At 60.9% G+C, this 15,793-nt stretch overlaps 4 protein-coding genes across 4 annotated transcripts; 2 read left to right on the plus strand and 2 right to left on the minus strand.

The window, feature by feature from the left end:
• Positions 1 to 282: 282 nt before the first annotated feature.
• Positions 283 to 4,394, minus strand: LOC134557445 (fibulin-7-like). Its single transcript, XM_063410478.1, has 8 exons — positions 3,599 to 4,394; positions 3,006 to 3,162; positions 2,675 to 2,845; positions 2,380 to 2,505; positions 2,100 to 2,222; positions 1,858 to 1,995; positions 1,630 to 1,768; positions 283 to 903 (listed from the first exon to the last, which is right to left on the minus strand). Exons 1-8 carry the CDS (start codon positions 3,665 to 3,667, stop codon positions 543 to 545), a joined length of 1,284 nt encoding a protein of 427 aa, XP_063266548.1. The 5' UTR covers positions 3,668 to 4,394; the 3' UTR covers positions 283 to 542.
• A 502-nt stretch (positions 4,395 to 4,896) lies between these two features.
• Positions 4,897 to 9,911, plus strand: LOC134557448 (C-type lectin domain family 18 member C-like). The gene is made up of 11 exons (XM_063410481.1): positions 4,897 to 5,570; positions 6,263 to 6,354; positions 6,936 to 7,160; positions 7,226 to 7,323; positions 7,799 to 7,920; positions 8,011 to 8,118; positions 8,293 to 8,630; positions 8,771 to 8,900; positions 8,977 to 9,073; positions 9,152 to 9,243; positions 9,380 to 9,911. The coding sequence occupies exons 1-11, from the start codon at positions 4,991 to 4,993 to the stop codon at positions 9,415 to 9,417; spliced, it is 1,920 nt and encodes a 639-aa protein (XP_063266551.1). The 5' UTR covers positions 4,897 to 4,990; the 3' UTR covers positions 9,418 to 9,911.
• Positions 9,912 to 10,894: 983 nt separating this feature from the next.
• Positions 10,895 to 12,924, plus strand: LOC134557810 (RNA-binding Raly-like protein). The gene is made up of 6 exons (XM_063411076.1): positions 10,895 to 10,944; positions 11,061 to 11,111; positions 11,451 to 11,599; positions 11,946 to 12,059; positions 12,329 to 12,498; positions 12,886 to 12,924. The coding sequence occupies exons 1-6, from the start codon at positions 10,895 to 10,897 to the stop codon at positions 12,922 to 12,924; spliced, it is 573 nt and encodes a 190-aa protein (XP_063267146.1).
• Positions 12,925 to 14,182: 1,258 nt separating this feature from the next.
• On the minus strand, positions 14,183 to 15,782 carry EXOSC6 (exosome component 6). Its single transcript, XM_063410480.1, has one exon. It carries the CDS (start codon positions 15,741 to 15,743, stop codon positions 14,901 to 14,903), a length of 843 nt encoding a protein of 280 aa, XP_063266550.1. The 5' UTR covers positions 15,744 to 15,782; the 3' UTR covers positions 14,183 to 14,900.
• Positions 15,783 to 15,793: the final 11 nt, after the last annotated feature.

Genomic DNA, 15,793 nt, shown 5'->3' on the forward strand with positions numbered 1-15,793 from the left:
CTCAGCCCGTCTCCTATTTTTATGCTGGGGGACTCCTCAGCGTGGCCCCAGGAACAGCAGTGCTGGAAGGGACATGGACACTGCATGACCCTGGATGGGCTTGGTAGCTCCATTGGCACCCCAAGCTCTGCAAGGTGACCCTGCCATTAGCACAGCCACCAGCTGTCCCCAGGAGCCTTGCCCCAGGAGGACAAAATATAGAGCAAGGAGAATACCCTTCCTACAGCCACTTTTCTTTTATTAGAGATTACAAGATACAAGAAGCTGAATTTGCATGCCAGTTGCTGTTGGCTCACTCTGTCTTTCCCCTCCATGTGCCATGTGGGCAGAGAGGAAGGGGGCTGGCAGAGGCAGGCATCTCCAGGCTGGTCCTCCCATTAGCCAAGGGGCTTTTCCTGTAGGGACACGGTTCCTGCTGTGGTGGCTATGAGAAAGCATTATGGGAGAGAAATATCTCCAATGGGACAAAAACTGAGCTGAACCTGCTCCATTGCTCCCCAGGAGAGGCCCTGGCACAGCCCCACACTTGCCTCCAAAGGGAATCAAAACACATACGGGGACACAAAGACTGTGACCTTGAAGATGTGCTTGCCCAGGAGGATTTTTTGGGAGAACTCGCTCATCTCCAGCTCCACCTCCAGCGTGGCTGGCCCTGCCACGGGGCTGGTGAGCAGCAGCTCTCCCGTCTGCCGGTCGGAGCGGCGCACGGCGAAGACGCCCTGGCCCCGGCCACCCGTGATGGCGAAGCGCAGGCTGTCACCCACGAAGCGGGTGGTGGACATCTTGAAGAGGACGCGGGGCACAGTGCGGTTGGCCTGGAGCGGCAGGTAGTGGAAGGAGATGGAGCTGGCAGCCAGGTGGCAGGCTCGGCTGTCCATGGGGCAGGGGTTCCTCTCGCACTGGCTGCCAGGAGAGAAAGATGCCATGCTCAGTGCTGTGGTTTTGCTCCCAGGGAGCTGCCCTCATCCTTGCACATAAGCCCAGCCCATGCCTCAGGAAGCAGCTCCAGCCTTGCTCTCAGTCCTGTGGCAGCGCAAGCCAGCCCAAGACAGCCACATCCAAGCGTGCCCATCATCACATCTCTGCCTCAGCCCTGTGTCTGCCAGGCAAATGCCATGGCTTGCAGGGACACAGCTCTGGGTGACACTCTGAGGCTGGGGCTGGGTGGGTGCCTCAGGCCCAGCTGAAGGCCAGGGATGAAGCCAGATGTGCCTCCTGGAGAGGAATCTGTCAGGATCAGGGATGCTCCTCTGTCTGAGTGGCACAAAGCAGTTCAATCTCATGAGTGGGATGGCTGGGACTGCTGGAAGGCAGCTGATGGCACCTCATGGATGTGCAGCAGAGGAAAATCAACATCATTCCCCCCAGGCTGGGGCTCTGAGAGGGGCCAGGATCCTGGACAAAGCCACCATGTATTGGGGTGCTCCCACCTGCACCCCCAGCATCTCAAGGCCCTCAGGGAGCATGCCAAGCACACCTGAGCACTCCATGCAGGAATTTGCTACTGTGCTGGCTGACACTCTCCCTGCTGCCCCTGGGTGACACAATACAGCCCCCAGCACACAATAGCACCCATCACCCTGTGACAGGGCACGACGCAGCCTGGGTCATGCACAGTAAGGTACTCACAAGGCAGAGGTCTTGACATAGCTGGTGTTGTGGCGCGGTGGGGGGCACTTGGGGCGCACACAGCGGTGGCCCCCGAAGGTGTTGATGCAGAGGTCACCCTGGCTGCAGTTGTGCTGCTTCCCAGCACACTCATTCACGTCTGTGGTGGTGACACAGGGTGAGTGGGGCTGTCCCCACCGCACCTCTCTTCCTATGGGAGGCTCCCTGCCCTGCACCCTGGGTTCCTACCCTCACAGGCGTTGCGGTCAGCATGGAGCAGATACCCAGGGGGACAGAGGCAGCGATAGGAGCCAGGGAGGTTGAGGCAGTCATGGAGGCAAATCTGCGTCTGGGGGCTGGACTGGTAGAGCTGGCATTCGTCCACATCTAGGGTGGACAAAGTGGGGAATGGCCAGAGGTCCCATTCCCACCAAGCCTTGGTTCCCTCCCTCCCTCCCTCCCTCCCTCCATCATCTTCACCCTCCTTTTACCTTGGCACACGCCACCAGGCTGCAGCTGGAAGCCGGTGTCACAGCTGCAGCGCCGGGAGCCCGAGCGGCCCTCAGCACAGCGGGGCTGGCGGCTGAAGGAGGTGTTGCTCAGTGTCACCCAGTCTGCAGGGGACAGCAGGGGTCACATGCTGGGGCAAGGGGAGATGGTGGGGGCCAAGGTTCCAGGGGACTGCCAGGGAAGGGGGAGACAGGTGCAGCATGGCCAGGTACTGTCCCCATGAGAATCCCCATCCTCCGCAGCCCAAACCCAGGCACCTACAGGAGTAGATGGGGCTCTGGCAGCTGGGGCCTGACCAGCCTGGGGGGCAGAGGCACGTGTAGCTCTGGTTGCCATCCACGCAGGTCCCGCTGTTGGCACACGGGTTACTGGAGCAGTCATCAATACCTAGGGAGAAGGAGTTCATGAGCATCAGCTGGGGAAGTGCATCCTTGCCCAAGCCTGCTGCCCACTGCTGCAGCCTCTGGGCAGAGCAATGGAACCCCGCAGCTCAGGGTGACAGAGGAGCCTGTCAGAAGGGCAGAGCCCATGGCACCCCAACCCTGCTCCACTTCACTTCTGCAGAAGGGCTGGGTGCCGCTCCACGTGCGGTTGTGGCGGCAGGCGCGTGTCTCCGAGCCCACCAGCCGGAAGCCGGCGTCGCAGACGAAGTGAACCTCGTGGCCCACCCGCAGGCTCCGGCCCAGCATCCGTCCATGCAGGGGCACTGCCAGCTGTGGACAGACCTCTGTGGACAGACAGACATGAGTGGGGATGGACATTGCCAGCCTGGAGCCAACCCCAGCCTGACAGGGAGCTAAGGGTCCCTTGTCCAGGCTTGTGTGGGTCCAGGGATCAGAGCTGGCCCCACAGGGATGTCACCCATGGTGGTGACCAGCCAGGATTACCGTTGTGTTTGGTGGCCGGTCTCTGGAGGCGGCTCTGGAGGATGGAAAGCTGGTGCCGGAGCCCACGTGTGCCCTGCAGGTGGGCAGCCTCCTGTGCCACCAGCAGCTTCTGCATCTGCCGCACCACGCTGAGCGCCTGCTGCCAGTTCAGGCATTCCTGGGGGATCATGAGGACACCCCAATCACCCACTGGATTCCCCTGCCACAGTCTGGAAGGACCCTTCCAAGCAGGCAGCATCTTTGGGGTTGGTTTGGATGTCCTGCCATGGACAGATCCCCTTCCCATCCTGGCTGGGGTCTGACCCTGGCTTTGTGTCTGCTCCAGCCTCAACCCCCACCTCCCGGTCCTGCTTTGGCACTTAGATGCTGTGGGGAAGCTGCATGCCCTGAGTGCATTTAACATGATTTCACTGCTGTGGGGAAAAGCCCCATGACCCTCCCCCTGTCCCTGGCAGCTCCACAGGTGCTGTGGCTGTGCCATACCCCCCACTCTGGGCTGGAGTTGGGGTGCTGAGGTGTGAGAGGTGGGTGCTGAGCAGCCCATAGAGAGAGGTCTGCTGTGGGGCTGGAGGGAAGGGAATGTGGGTCCTTACCTGGGAGCTGCCAAGGGGCAGCTGCAGGATGCCCAGGGCCAGCCAGGCTGGCAGTGGGATGAGGAGCATCACGCCGGGCTGACTACAGGGGCAAGACGCTGACGGTCCGTTTCTGCTCGCAGCCGCGTTCCTGCACTCGCTGGGATTTATCCGCAGCCCGTGCCCATGTGTTTGTTGGTTTTTCCCCTGCCTGAGGCCGAGCAGTAGGAAAGTTTCCCCTTGGCACTGGCTCTAGCCTCTCCCTTCCCTTCCGTTCCTTTCCCTCTCTGCACATCAGAGGCTTTGGGGCCTTTCATGTCCCAGGGCCAGCAGATATCGGGGCCAGGCGGTGGCTGTCACGGCACTTACGGTGGTACCAGCGGTGCTGGGATCAACACACGGCCAGTCCTGTGAGGCTCCCCAGCACGCAGTGATGCAGGATGAGGCTAATCCCGTGCACTAGCTAAGCCTGGGAAATTCTCCTAGGAGAAAAGATGACTTTAGGGTCTGTGCAGGGGTTCTGCTCACTGCTGGGGCTGGGGCTATTGAGAAGGGTAGCCCAATAATGCTGTGGACTCACTGGACTCGGCATAGCTTTGCTGGGGTGAGCTCAGCCCTGGCTGGAGTTCAGAGGGGAGCCCCAGGGTGCTGCTGCAGCCTGGTGCAGCTGGTGTTATGGTCTGCATTAACATAAGGGTCAGGGTTAATGTTAGAGTCAGCATTAGGGCTAGGGATGAGGTTAGGATTAGGGTTAGGGTTAGGGTTGAGGTTAGGGTTGGGGTTGAGGCTAACATTAGTGTTAGGTTTGGAGTTAGCATTAAGTTTAGTGTTTTGATTAGCATTAAAGTAATTGTTAGGGTTAAAGCTAGGGTTTTTGTTAGGATTAATGTTAGTGTTAAGATCAGTGCCAAGGGTTCAGATCCATATTAGCAGGAGGGTTTGCATGAGAATTGGGGTTGGCATTAGCATTAGTGCCAGGGTTCAGGCCAGGGTCAGGTTTAGACTCAGGCTGAGGGAACTGAAGCATTTAGAGCTGGGTTTATGCTGACACCCAGCTCAACCCTGACAGCTGGTGTGTAGGATGCTCCCAGTCCCTCCTGTGGCATTTCAGAATTCCTGAGCAGGGATGTCTGAAGCCACATCTCTGCCCTGTGCCAGGGGAGCACCTGGCATGGGTTCCTGGAGCCCTGTGCTGAAACAGAGCTCTCATGGTGCTGTTGAGCTCCCTGAGCAGCCTGGGCTGTGGGAGTCCTGCTTAACCCCGGGTGCCCGCCACGTCCCCCCTGGGCCCAGCATCTCTCCCGCAGCCGGCCCCCCGGCTCTCACACCCTCCCACCCTGTAACCACACTGCCCAGCTCTCCGGAGCGGGTATTTGGCTTCGTGCCTGCAGCGGTGTGTGTTACCTCCGCGGCATGTTTAATTCATGGGGCAGGAGGAAGGCTGGCAGCAGGGGCCCCCTCGCCGCCCCAGGCCCTCGGCTTCCAGTCTCCCGCTGTCCCAAAGTGGGTGCCGCTTGCGACCCCTGCTCCTGCTGCGCTCACACCCCGAGCCCGGCTCGGCAGCGGGGCTGGGGCAGAGCACGGAGGGCTGACCCCGCTGCGGGACATCCCGGCGGGGCTGCAGCCCGGGGCCCCGGGAGTTGTCTGCCACATTCGCTCCAGCGAGCAACTGTTTTGACAGAGCTATTACTCACCCGTCAAGCTTTTGTTCCCGCTGCCCAGCGGTGCCTGTCTGGAGTCCTGAATAGGATCAAATCCTGCAGCCAGACACACACACGCACGCAGGAGCGAGCGGCTGAGCTCGCCCCAAAGGCAGGGCTGCTGCGGGCGGCTCGGCTCTCCCCAGTCCTCCCTCCGGAGCCTGGGGGTCTGCTCCCCCATCCCGGGACCTACATGAAGCTCTTGGTCCTGCTGGTTTGCATCCTCCTGGTGTGGAGGGTGGGTGAGACGAGGTCGGATGCTCCAGAAAAGCTGTCCCCGCTGGCTCCAGGAGGTAACTGGTAAAGGGGCTGCCTGTCCGGCAGCAGGGCTGGGAGGCAGCTGGGCTGGGGGGTGAGTGCACCCTGAGCACCGTCCCCTTGGGCCGAATGAGATGTGTGGGGGACTGGATGGGTGATGGACACCCAGGGGTGGCAACCGGGAGCTTGGTGAGTGATAGGGGGCTGAGGATGGAATGGGGCTGGGAGAAGGGGCCTGGAGTTGGGATGGAGCTGGGGGGCTCTGGGGCTGGTGTTGCAATAGAACCAGGGGGCTCTGGGGCTGGTAATGGGATGGAGCTAGTGATAGAATTGGGCTGGGGGTCCTGCGGCTGGTGATGAGGGCTAATGATGGGTCTTTCCCAGCGGGGTCTGGGTCCTGGCAGGAGAGAGGCAGGGGGGCAGAGAGGGTACATTCCTGGCAGTCTCAGCCCACCCGTGCGAGACGGGGGCCCAGTGGGCTGCCCCCCCCTCCCCCCCTCGGCCCCTTGCCCCTTTTGTGCTCCCAGCCCAAAAGCTCTTTCTTCTCTCCCCTCAAGTCTCCATGGAGACCCGGGTGCCTTCCCGGTATCTCCGGCTGCAGTCAGACCCTTCAGGGGGAATTCCCACGGCCCCTTGAAGGATTCGGCCATAGCCAGGGATATGGGGAGGGCACTTGTATCCCTCAGCCCCCTTGGCCCCATCCCTATCCCCTGCTTTCCCCCCCCAGCTCTCAGCACGAAGGAGACCTTCCTGGTGCTCTCACTGCACAACAAGCTGAGGAGCAAAGTGCAGCCCCCTGCTGCCAACATGCAGAAGCTGGTGAGCCCCCTTACAGGTCCTGTGTCTCCCACCTTCGATGTCACATCCACCTTCCACCGCGTGCCCAGGGAGGTGACACACAGTAGTTTGCTAACACACTAATGAAGCAGAAGAGCTGGCTGGTGTGGGGCCCCTGGGGAAGAGCATGCCACCAGCACTGCCACATCCAGGGCACACCAAAAGCAGGGCTGGCCCCTTGAGGTGCTTTTTGGGGTCCCCCACGCCCCTCTGATGCCTCCTAATCACCCCATGCCTGCACACACCAAGGACTCAGCAGGGCTGGTTCTTTGTAGTCCTTTGTGGGGTCCCACATTCTATGATGGCCCTTGATACTCCCCAGCCACCTCATATCTGAACACACCAAAGGCAGGGCTGGTCCCTAGGGGTGACTCCCACATCCTGTGGTGGCCCTCAATATCCCTCCATCACCCCCCAGGGGCAGGACAGGTCCCTAGGGCTCCCTTGCAGCATCATCCATTGTCAACCTTCTGATGTCCCCCAGTCACCTCCTGGACTGCCCATCTTGGTGGTCCCCACACCCCTTGGGCTGTTCCCTGGGTGGCTCATGCTCATCCCTGCAGGAGTGGAGCGAGGAGCTGGGGCGGCAGGCGGGGGCACGGGCAGCCAGCTGCCTGGAGGGTCCGGTCCCACCACCATCCCCACAGCTGGGCTGGAGCGAGGTCCTGCTGCCGGCGGGCGCCGGAGGCTTCGGGGCCGTGCTGGAGCTCTGGTTTGCTGAGAGACAACGCTACGACTACAGGACGGGGCGCTGCGCCCGCAACGCCACCTGCAGCCATTACACCCAGGTGGGCATGAGGGGCAGCGGGGGGCTCCTGGGGTCCAGACCCCAGTGACAAAAGCTCTCCCACAGCTGGTGTGGGCCACAGCGGGGCAGCTGGGCTGCGGCCGGCACCACTGCCCAGGCCCCCAGGGCCCCAGCGAGGCCTTCGCCTGCGCCTACTCGCCGGGGTAAGGGGCTGCAGGGTGGGGCCGGGGCGTGGTGGGTGCGGCTGCGAGGGGCGGGGCGTGGTGCAAACGGGCGGGGCTTAGCTATGTGGGTGGGGTCTCAAACAGGTAGGGCCTGGGTTGACCTATGGGATGTGCGGCAGGGGAGGGGGCGGAGCTTGTCCCGGTGGTGGGTGGGGCTGTGCACCGAAGTGGGCGGGGCTGGGGATGTGGGTGTGGCTTGGGAATGCAAATAGGGCTGTGCTTTAGAAGCGGGAGGGTTCAGATGTTCTGGGAGGGGTTGTGTGTTGAAGTGGGCGGGGCTGAGTGCTGGAAGTGGGTGGGGCTGGGGAACGAAGGCGGGGCGGTGATTTAGAAATGGGTGTGGCTTTGGAATATCGGGTGTGGGTGTGCCCAAAAAGGGGTGTGGTTTGCCCAGAAAGGGGTGTGGCTTGCCCGGGTGGGTGGGGCATCTTCCTCCAGCTGCCTGTGGGGCCAGGGGCAACTGGGAGGTGGCCGGGACGCCCATCCTGCCCTACAAGCAGGGACCCTGGTGCTCCCTCTGCACCGCTGGCCTCTCTGGCTGCTTCAAGTCCTGGGACCACAGCGGCGGGCTCTGCGGTGAGTCCCCCCTGTCACCATGGCCTCTGCATGACCCTGGTGATGCTGCCTCTGCCCCTGATGCCCTGACTGTCACTCTGGTGTTTCCAGAGGTGCCCAGGAACCCCTGTCGCATGAGCTGCAGAAACAGTGGGCGCCTCGACATGAGCAGCTGCCAGTGCAGCTGTCCCCCCGGCTACACGGGCAGGTACTGCCAAGGTGAGAGGGCACCGTGCAGCCTGCAGAGGCTGGTGCATGGCTGCTGCAGGGCGTGTGTGTGCAGGGTGGCTGCAGGGCATGCATGGGCACAGCTGGTGCAGTGTGGGCAGCACAGCACGGGGGGGGCACGGGCTGCAGAGCCCCCTGAGAGCTGATGCAGTGCGGTGCCCACAGTGAGGTGCAGCGGGCAGTGCCTCCACGGAAGGTTCCGGAAGGAGGAGTGCTCCTGCCTCTGCGACGCGGGCTACGGTGGAGCTGAGTGTGGCAGTGAGTCTGCGCCCACCTGCGTGCTGTGGGGTGGCATCAGGGATCCACAGGCGGGGGATCCCAAAGAGGGGAATATGTTCCTCTGTGGGCCCATCTCTGCTGGCACAAGGACCCACCTGCTCCTGCCTGTGTCCCCAGCAAAGATCCATTTCCCCTTCCATGCCTGTGATGTGCGGATAGACAGCGACTGCTTCATGGTGTCCCCTGAAGCCGACACCTACTATGGAGCCAAAATTAAATGCCAGGTGAACTCCTGGGGTGCTCCAAGCATCTCTGTGCAGCTGAAAAGTGCCACCCATGCTTGCAGCCCCCCTCGGGCATCTCTCCTCTGCCTGGAGTGGTGCTGGGCCATGCAGGTGGGACAGACTCATTCTCTTCCCCACAGGAGAAAGGAGCCATGCTGGCCCAGATAAGAAACCAGAAGGTTCAGGACATCCTGTCGTTCTACCTCAGCCGCTTGGAGATGGGTAACAGGGTGACAGACACTGATTTTGAGACTGGAAACTTCTGGATCGGTGAGAGACAGCAGTAGCCAGGGTACAGGGTGCCCGGGTGCTGGCAGACATGCCAACTCACCTCCTGCTCCCTCAGGTCTCACCTACAAGACATCCAAGGCTTCCTTCCGCTGGGATGTGGGTGAGCCATCCTCGTTCACCAGCTTCGCTTTCGGGCAGCCAGACAACCAGGGGTAAGTGGATCTAGAGGACACCGAACTCTGCATGGTGTCACTTCTGACTGGCTTCACCACCATCCTGGTGGGACGCAGGTTTGGGAACTGTGTGGAGATGCAAGCATCAGCTGCCTTCAACTGGAATGACCAGCGCTGCAAGACCCGAAACCGGTACATCTGCCAGTTCGGTGAGTGAGCAGCTGGGTGTGCTGGGCTCTGGAGGTGCCAATCCCCAGCTCTGCTGTGTCTGTCCCTTGTTGCCAGCCCTGCCCAGACCTGTGTCTCTCCTGGGGTGGAAGGCACTGATTACATATGTCATTGCAGCCCAGGAACACATCGCCCTGTGGCAGAGGGACCCCTGAGCTGGTAGCCCTGGGAACTGGCCAGCGCTGGCTGCTGTGCTGAACCTGTGGCTCGGGAGGATCCTGGTGCTGTGCCAAGCCCGGACCATGGCTCAGGAGGATCTCTGCACAGCTCAGTTGCGGAGGGAATGAGGGGCTGAGGGGACCCATGGCACTGGGACCTGGCAAGAAGGGGTGTGCTGTACATCAGCATCCCTGAAACAGCATCTTCTGCCCCTCACCTGTGTCTATCACTGTCACCCTGTAACACCCTGGGCAGGAGATGTCCTTTCCAACAGCCAGGTACAAAAGCATCCTCCTCCAAAATTTGCAGCTGGGCTGTGTCTGGACTGTGGTCTCAGTGTGACGAGGGGCCAAGGGGGCTCTTGGCAGGTGCAGACCTTGGCACAGCTCAGGGTGAGGACTGGGCTCAGCTCTGAGCCATCGCACTTGGGTGAGAATGCCCCAGCCTGGTGGGTCTCTCACCATCACCTGGTCATTCATCATCTGCCCAGTCATTAATAAAGGCCCTCTCTCCCTTGGGAAGAGCAGTTTGTCTCTTTTTCCTCCCCTAAGCCCACCATACTCTCCCTAGCCACAGCCTACATCCTGCCTGCACTGGATGGAACCTCCAGTTTCATCTCTGGAGTGGGTTCTGAGGTTGCAGGAGCCAAGGCCAGCCTTGGCTGAACTCGTCTTCAGCACATGGGATTGTCTTGGGGGGATAGTGTTAGCCAAGAGCTGCTTCTTCCAGCCCCAGGATGGTTCCAAGTCACAACATCCTGTGTGCTGGGTGCAAACCTGTGCCCCCAGCACTGGTGGGTGTCAGTGGGTGCTCTTGGAGGTGACATGCCACTGTCCTCCTCCTTCCATAACAGCCCACTCAGTGCTGGGCTGAGGTGGGAATTAAGATGTCTTCAGCCATGGCATTTCATGGCCTGTTGGCTGTGCAGTGTCTCAGCCGAGGGAATGCACTATCCACATTGCTGGGCTGGGTTTGGAGCCCTGGGCAAACTCGGCGTGAAATGAGCTGGTGGCCAGGAGGGCAGGGTGCAGCAGGTGGGAGGTGGCAGAAGAACAGAGGTAGAAAGGAGCCCAGGGAGGATAAGGTGAGGCTGGAGTTCCCTAGGGCTGAATCCAGCGAGTGAGGCAGGAGGATGGAGCTGGAAAGAGCCCAGGGAACATGAGGCTGAGGACGGAGATCCCGAGAGCAGGGTTCATCAGGTGGAGCGGGAGGATGCAGCTGGAAGGATGAGGATTAGGGTGAGGATGGAGAGCCCGAGGGCGGGGTCCGGCAGGAGGGAAGGGGCGGGAGGATGGAGCCGGACCGAGCGCAGGGAAGATGAGGGTGAGGCTGGCGATCCCCGGGGGAGGGTGAGGCCGGTCCCCGCGGTGCCGGCAGTGGTGCGGGCAGGGACAGGCAGCGGGGCTGTCCCCGCTCGGGGTGCGGTGTCCCCTGCCGCGCCGCGGTGGTGCGGCCCGGGGCCGGAGCGGGGCCATGGCGCTCTTCCAGGGCAGAGCCACCTCCTGGACCATTCTGCAGCTTGTGTGGGATCCTCCGGGATGCCTCCCTCTCACCAGGGATGAAGGCTGGGTGGGTTCTTGCCCAGCAGTGACTGCTCCGTGTCTGTGGGTGACACTGTCTGCTCTCTCCTCTCCTGCAGCAGTAACTGTGACCTGGACTGTGATCTCTGCAGGGATGACTTCCCGTACCGGTGAGCGCAGCATCCCAGGAGCGAGATGAGCTGAGCATGTGTGGGTTTGGTGCACCACTGTCTCTGATCATGGAAAAATGGGGTGTCCCTGGGCATCTGTCCCCTTCCCTTTGACAAAGGCTTGGTGGTGTTTCCTTCACTTAGAGGAGCTGCGTATTCCCCAGGCTGGGGGCCTTGGGCAGGGGTGCCTGGGGCAGGGACAGCATGTGGGCAGGGCAGTGCCCAGGCTAGGTGTCTTTTACTGCACAGGGACCCCAGGAAATGCTCTCTTGGCTGGCAGGGGCTGCTGCTGCTCCTCTGACCTCGTGCTCACCGTACTGTGCTCCTGTGGCCTTGCAGGGTATATGAGTACCAGAAGATCCCCCCACTCATTAACCGCATCCCAGTCAAGACCAGGCGGACTCACTTGGGAGCAGGAAGCAAGAGCAGCCTGAGTCCCCAGCCTGGGATGAGGAGCAGCACCAGCTCCACAACAGGACAGACAAAGTGTAAGTGCAACAGAGCTGGGAGGAAGAGAAAGCTGAGCTCTTATGTCTTGGTACATTAGAGCAGCAATGCAGCCCAGAGGTCCCACTTGACACTGACCCTGCTGCTGTGAGTCCCCAGCTCCAGCAGACAAAGCCTGGGCTGCACTGGTGTGCTGGCTGTTACCTGGATCCATTCCTGTTCCCCAGGAATGCCCAGAGGGGAGGATGTGCCAGAGAGAATGTTTTCAGAGGAGAATGCTCCAGAGAAGGGGAGTGCTCTGGAGAGGGGGATGCTCCAGAGGTGGCTGCCCAGGATGGCATGTCTTCCTGGCTTTGGGTGGGATCCTCACGGCTCCTCTTCCAACAGTGCAAGCTGAAGAGCTGCACTCCATCAAGGGGGAGCTGAGCCAGATCAAGGCACAGGTGGACAGTCTGCTGGAGAGCCTGGACCACACAGACCAGCGGAGAGAGCATTTCACAGGTGAGGGGACCAACTGCAGACCCTCCAACACTTGTGTGTCTGTGCCAGGCAGCTCATGGGCACACATGAGCCTGAGCCCTGAGCTGGGTTTAAGGAGAACCCCCCTGTGTGCCCAGGACATCCAGAGCTGGCTGGGCAGATTCCTCACATCCTTTCTCTTCTCTGGGCTGGGAGGGAAGACTCTGACCTTTTGGCACAAGGGAAACAGGCAAGGACAAAACTGGTGTTTGCACTGGTATCCCAAATTTCTTCTGTCTCTGCCTTTTCAGAGTCCAAGGAGAGTGAGAAGAAGAAGAGGGCAGAGCCAGGGACAGAGACACTATCCCCAGTGGGAGAGGGGTCACTGGAGTTGCGGGGGAAGGAGGGGATGGGGGTTGATGGGGACAGCGACCTGCACAACATCGGCAGTGCGGAGGAGAGCACAGACACAGAGGAGACGGTAAGAGCAAGGTCAGATCCTATGCCAGGCTGTTTCTCTAGAATCCCCCCCCTGCTTTTTGATGAGGGATGCCTGAAGTAGAAAAAATGCTCCATTGGGGTTCCCCAAGCCATTCTAGGTGTGTGCAAGGGCTGAAACCCTGGTTTGGCACAACCAGAACATCCCCAAGTACCCTGCAGCAACCCCCTGGGTGTGCATCACTCCAGCACCAAGGCTACAAAAAAACCTTGGAGCTGAAACACATTTTATCAAAGGTGCTGCTCCCACACCTGCATCCCCCAGGTGGGTGGGGGATCCCAAGTACCCCTGTGCTGGGCAGGGTGCTGAGTTTAATCCTACTGCTGGAGTGCATTGCAGCATGGCCATGCCGTGTGTTTCTCCTCACAGGTGAAAACCCACATGTTGGACCCCAAGGGGAGCCAGTAGCAGGACTGGGATGCTGTGGCCTTCCCGTGAGGCCAGCCCTTCCCAGCTTGTGTTCTTTATTTCTTTTGAGGCTTCCAGGTAGTGCCACACACGACATGAGGTGCCCACTTTTGGCACGGCCATTCCCTGCCACTGGCAGCCCCATGTCCCACCCTGGGCATTGCCAGCCAGCTCTGGTGAGAGAAGTTTTTGTGTTCCAGTGAACTTGCTTTCTTTTTCCTCCTGTTTTCAGACTGTTGGATAAGAAGAGGTGGCCTGGGGAGGGAAGGGAGCAATAAAAAAATACAAAGGACCATATCCCAAAGTGGAGATGCTGTGGAGAGAGAAGGAAGCCCAGGGCTCCAACCCCTATGGTACAAGTGGCATCCCAACCTTCAGCCCTTGGAATTGGTGCAGCAGGCACAGGTACAGCCCAGGATGGCTTTCAGAGCTGTTCAGCATCTCACCATAAGAAGGAAGCACACTAAGCCAGCTTTAGAAGGCTTTTGTGGGATTTTGGGATGGTGCCAAGCCTAGCTCTGATGTGACTTGAGGGACCAGCAGTGGGGCAATGTCAATCCAATCACTCCCGTTTGCCCCAGCTCCCAAATGTGCTTTCCTTACTGGTTTTCCACAGGCTGTTCTCAGCCAGGCATTGCATCTGCAACAAGCTGGACTCTAGTAAGAGCTTTACGAGGGCCCCTGGCCTGCACTCAAAGAGTCCTGGTCCCCCCTGTGGTCCCCAGTGTCACGTTTCAGTTCCACGTCCCTCATTTCTCGGTTGTCCTTTACTCACTGGTAGGAACTCATTCTGTATTTCTAATTTGCTCTGGTAAAAGAGTATATTGTGTTGGAAAGACAAATAATTTGTATTTTTCTCTGGTTATTCGACCCCAATGCAGTTTTTAACCCTCTGAAGTGCACAGTTTTGTACCCCATTTTATGTGCTGTCAGACACAGCCTCTAGCTCAGAGGGCTTTCCTGGATGCTGCCTTTCCTACAGCTCAACCCAGAGGCATGAGTGCAGCTCTGCACTGTATCCCAATGGAAAATACCCAGAATATTCTTTACCAGCCCACCAAGGTGCAGCTTGCCCAGACGAGGCCTCCTGCTCCACTCCATCCCCAGGAATAATCAGATTCCAAGGAAGGACTCAGCTCCTCCTTGAACTCTTCAAGGACAGTGGGAGCAGAGGGGGTGACCCTGATTGTAGAAGCACATCCTTCCACCTCTGCCCATGGCTGGCAAAGGCCCCATGAGTCCCATGCAGGCAGAAGACTCGCCAGAAAAAAAAAGGTTTATTATTATGAAAAAATAAACAAAACACAACTCTGCCACCCTGAAGCACTGCCTGGACAAGAAGTCCATGCCATAATGTGGTTCCTGCCTGGTGCTGCCTAGATGCTGCCTGCACAGATGGATGTGGTGGGGAGCTTGGACTGAGGATTTCAGTCTGGTGCTGTGACCACCACAGGGTGAGATGTAGAGTCCTGGAGTGCCACCAATTGCTTGGAGGGACGTCTCAGGCAGGCTCTGGCTGTGGAGGCCGTATGGAGGTTGCTCTTCAGGGGTTTCAGCAGTGTGTAAAGCTGTTTGGGTCCCATGGTGCCAGTCGGGAATGGTCTCCTGCAACACGAGGGCTTCTCAGGTGCACTCCGGGGTGCTTGGGGTGGGGTGTGTGGCGGATTCCAGTGTCCTTGAGCACAGTTCTTGGGCCTCCAGCTGTGTGGGCAGGACCAGGGGGTCTCCAGCAGTGCAAAGGTTGGCTTATCCAGTCTCCAGCAGCATGAGGCATGGACCAGGCTGGCTCTGGGGGTTCACCAGCAGTTACAATTAAACTTCAACTTCAACTTCATAAACTGAGATTCTAAAAATAAACTTATTTTAATCCCCAACAGTGAAGAGTGGTTCAGGCAGGCTCCAGGGGTTTCCGGCAGCACCGAAAGCAGCTTGGGCGGGCTCTGGGACATGCCCCATCTGGGGGACGCAGGTCTCACTCAGGCGCTGGTGGCGGCGGCAGCAGTGGCGGTGGCGGCGGCGGCGGCGGCATCGCGGCGCTGGGCGGCCCGCAGCAGGCTCTGCCGCAGCACCGGGTACTGCCGGTGGCAGCCATCGAGGCCGAGTCGCAGGGCTTGCGCCCAGTCCTCGGGCGGGCCGCCGCGGCCGCCGCCCAGCACGGCCGACACCTGGTTGAGGGCGGGCAGCAGGGCCAGCGTGAGGCGGGCGGCGGCGCGGCGCTCCTCGGGCTCGGCGGGCTGCAGCATCCATGAGGCGGCGGGCGCGGGCGGCCGGCACAGCGCGCAGCCCACGGCCAGGTCGTACATCTCCACGCCCGCGTCCGCCAGCGCCAGCGCGGCGGCGCTGATGGCGGCGGCCAGCGCCGAGCCCCCGTCCTGCAGCAGCAGCGCGCTGACGGCCAGGCGGGCCCGCGGGTAGCGGCCCAGCCGCACCGCCGGCTCCAGCGCCTCCCGCAGCGCCGCCGCCGCCTCCCGCTCCGCCTCCCGCTCCGCCGCCGCGCCCGGCCGGCCCCGCGCCCCACGCCCCGCGAAGGGCGCCCGGCGGAACTCGCAGAGCAGCCGGCCCGGGCCGGGCTCGGCCGCCTCCCGCGGGCCCCAGGCGGCGCAGAGCACCTTGGTGCCGCTGCCCAGCTCCACGTAGGCCGAGCCCTGCGCCTGGCTCAGCAGCCCGGCCCGTGCGAACAGCGGCCGCAGGGCACAGGGGTCCCGCGGCGCCGCCCCCGCGCCCTCCTCGTCCTCCTCATCCTCGGCCGCGGTCCCTGCCCACAGCGCCGGCGGCTGCGACTCCTCCGGGCCGCACAGGCGGCGGTGATCCAGCGGCATGCTGGGCACGGCACCGCGAGCGGGAGGCGGCGGGGCGGGCCCGGGCAGGA

This window comes from Prinia subflava, chromosome 13 (genome assembly GCF_021018805.1).
Source record: "Prinia subflava isolate CZ2003 ecotype Zambia chromosome 13, Cam_Psub_1.2, whole genome shotgun sequence".
Classification (NCBI taxonomy): domain Eukaryota; kingdom Metazoa; phylum Chordata; class Aves; order Passeriformes; family Cisticolidae; genus Prinia; species Prinia subflava.

Excerpts from the sequence above, each read along its gene's own strand:
- LOC134557445 (XM_063410478.1), bottom strand. The coding sequence starts at position 3,667 with ATGCTCCTCATCCCACTGCCAGCCTGGCTGGCCCTGGGCATCCTGCAG. Across the intron at positions 3,163-3,598 it reads TGCCCCTTGGCAGCTCCCAG|GAATGCCTGAACTGGCAGCA; the intron begins GTAAGGACCCAC and ends ATGATCCCCCAG. Across the intron at positions 1,769-1,857 it reads TGACCGCAACGCCTGTGAGG|ACGTGAATGAGTGTGCTGGG; the intron begins GTAGGAACCCAG and ends TCACCACCACAG.
- LOC134557448 (XM_063410481.1), top strand. The coding sequence starts at position 4,991 with ATGTTTAATTCATGGGGCAGGAGGAAGGCTGGCAGCAGGGGCCCCCTC. Across the intron at positions 6,355-6,935 it reads CTGCCAACATGCAGAAGCTG|GAGTGGAGCGAGGAGCTGGG; the intron begins GTGAGCCCCCTT and ends TCATCCCTGCAG. Across the intron at positions 7,324-7,798 it reads GCCTGCGCCTACTCGCCGGG|GGGCAACTGGGAGGTGGCCG; the intron begins GTAAGGGGCTGC and ends CTGTGGGGCCAG.
- LOC134557810 (XM_063411076.1), top strand. The coding sequence starts at position 10,895 with ATGGCGCTCTTCCAGGGCAGAGCCACCTCCTGGACCATTCTGCAGCTT. Across the intron at positions 10,945-11,060 it reads TGGACCATTCTGCAGCTTGT|CAGTAACTGTGACCTGGACT; the intron begins GTGGGATCCTCC and ends CCTCTCCTGCAG. Across the intron at positions 11,112-11,450 it reads AGGGATGACTTCCCGTACCG|GGTATATGAGTACCAGAAGA; the intron begins GTGAGCGCAGCA and ends GTGGCCTTGCAG.
- EXOSC6 (XM_063410480.1), bottom strand. The coding sequence starts at position 15,743 with ATGCCGCTGGATCACCGCCGCCTGTGCGGCCCGGAGGAGTCGCAGCCG.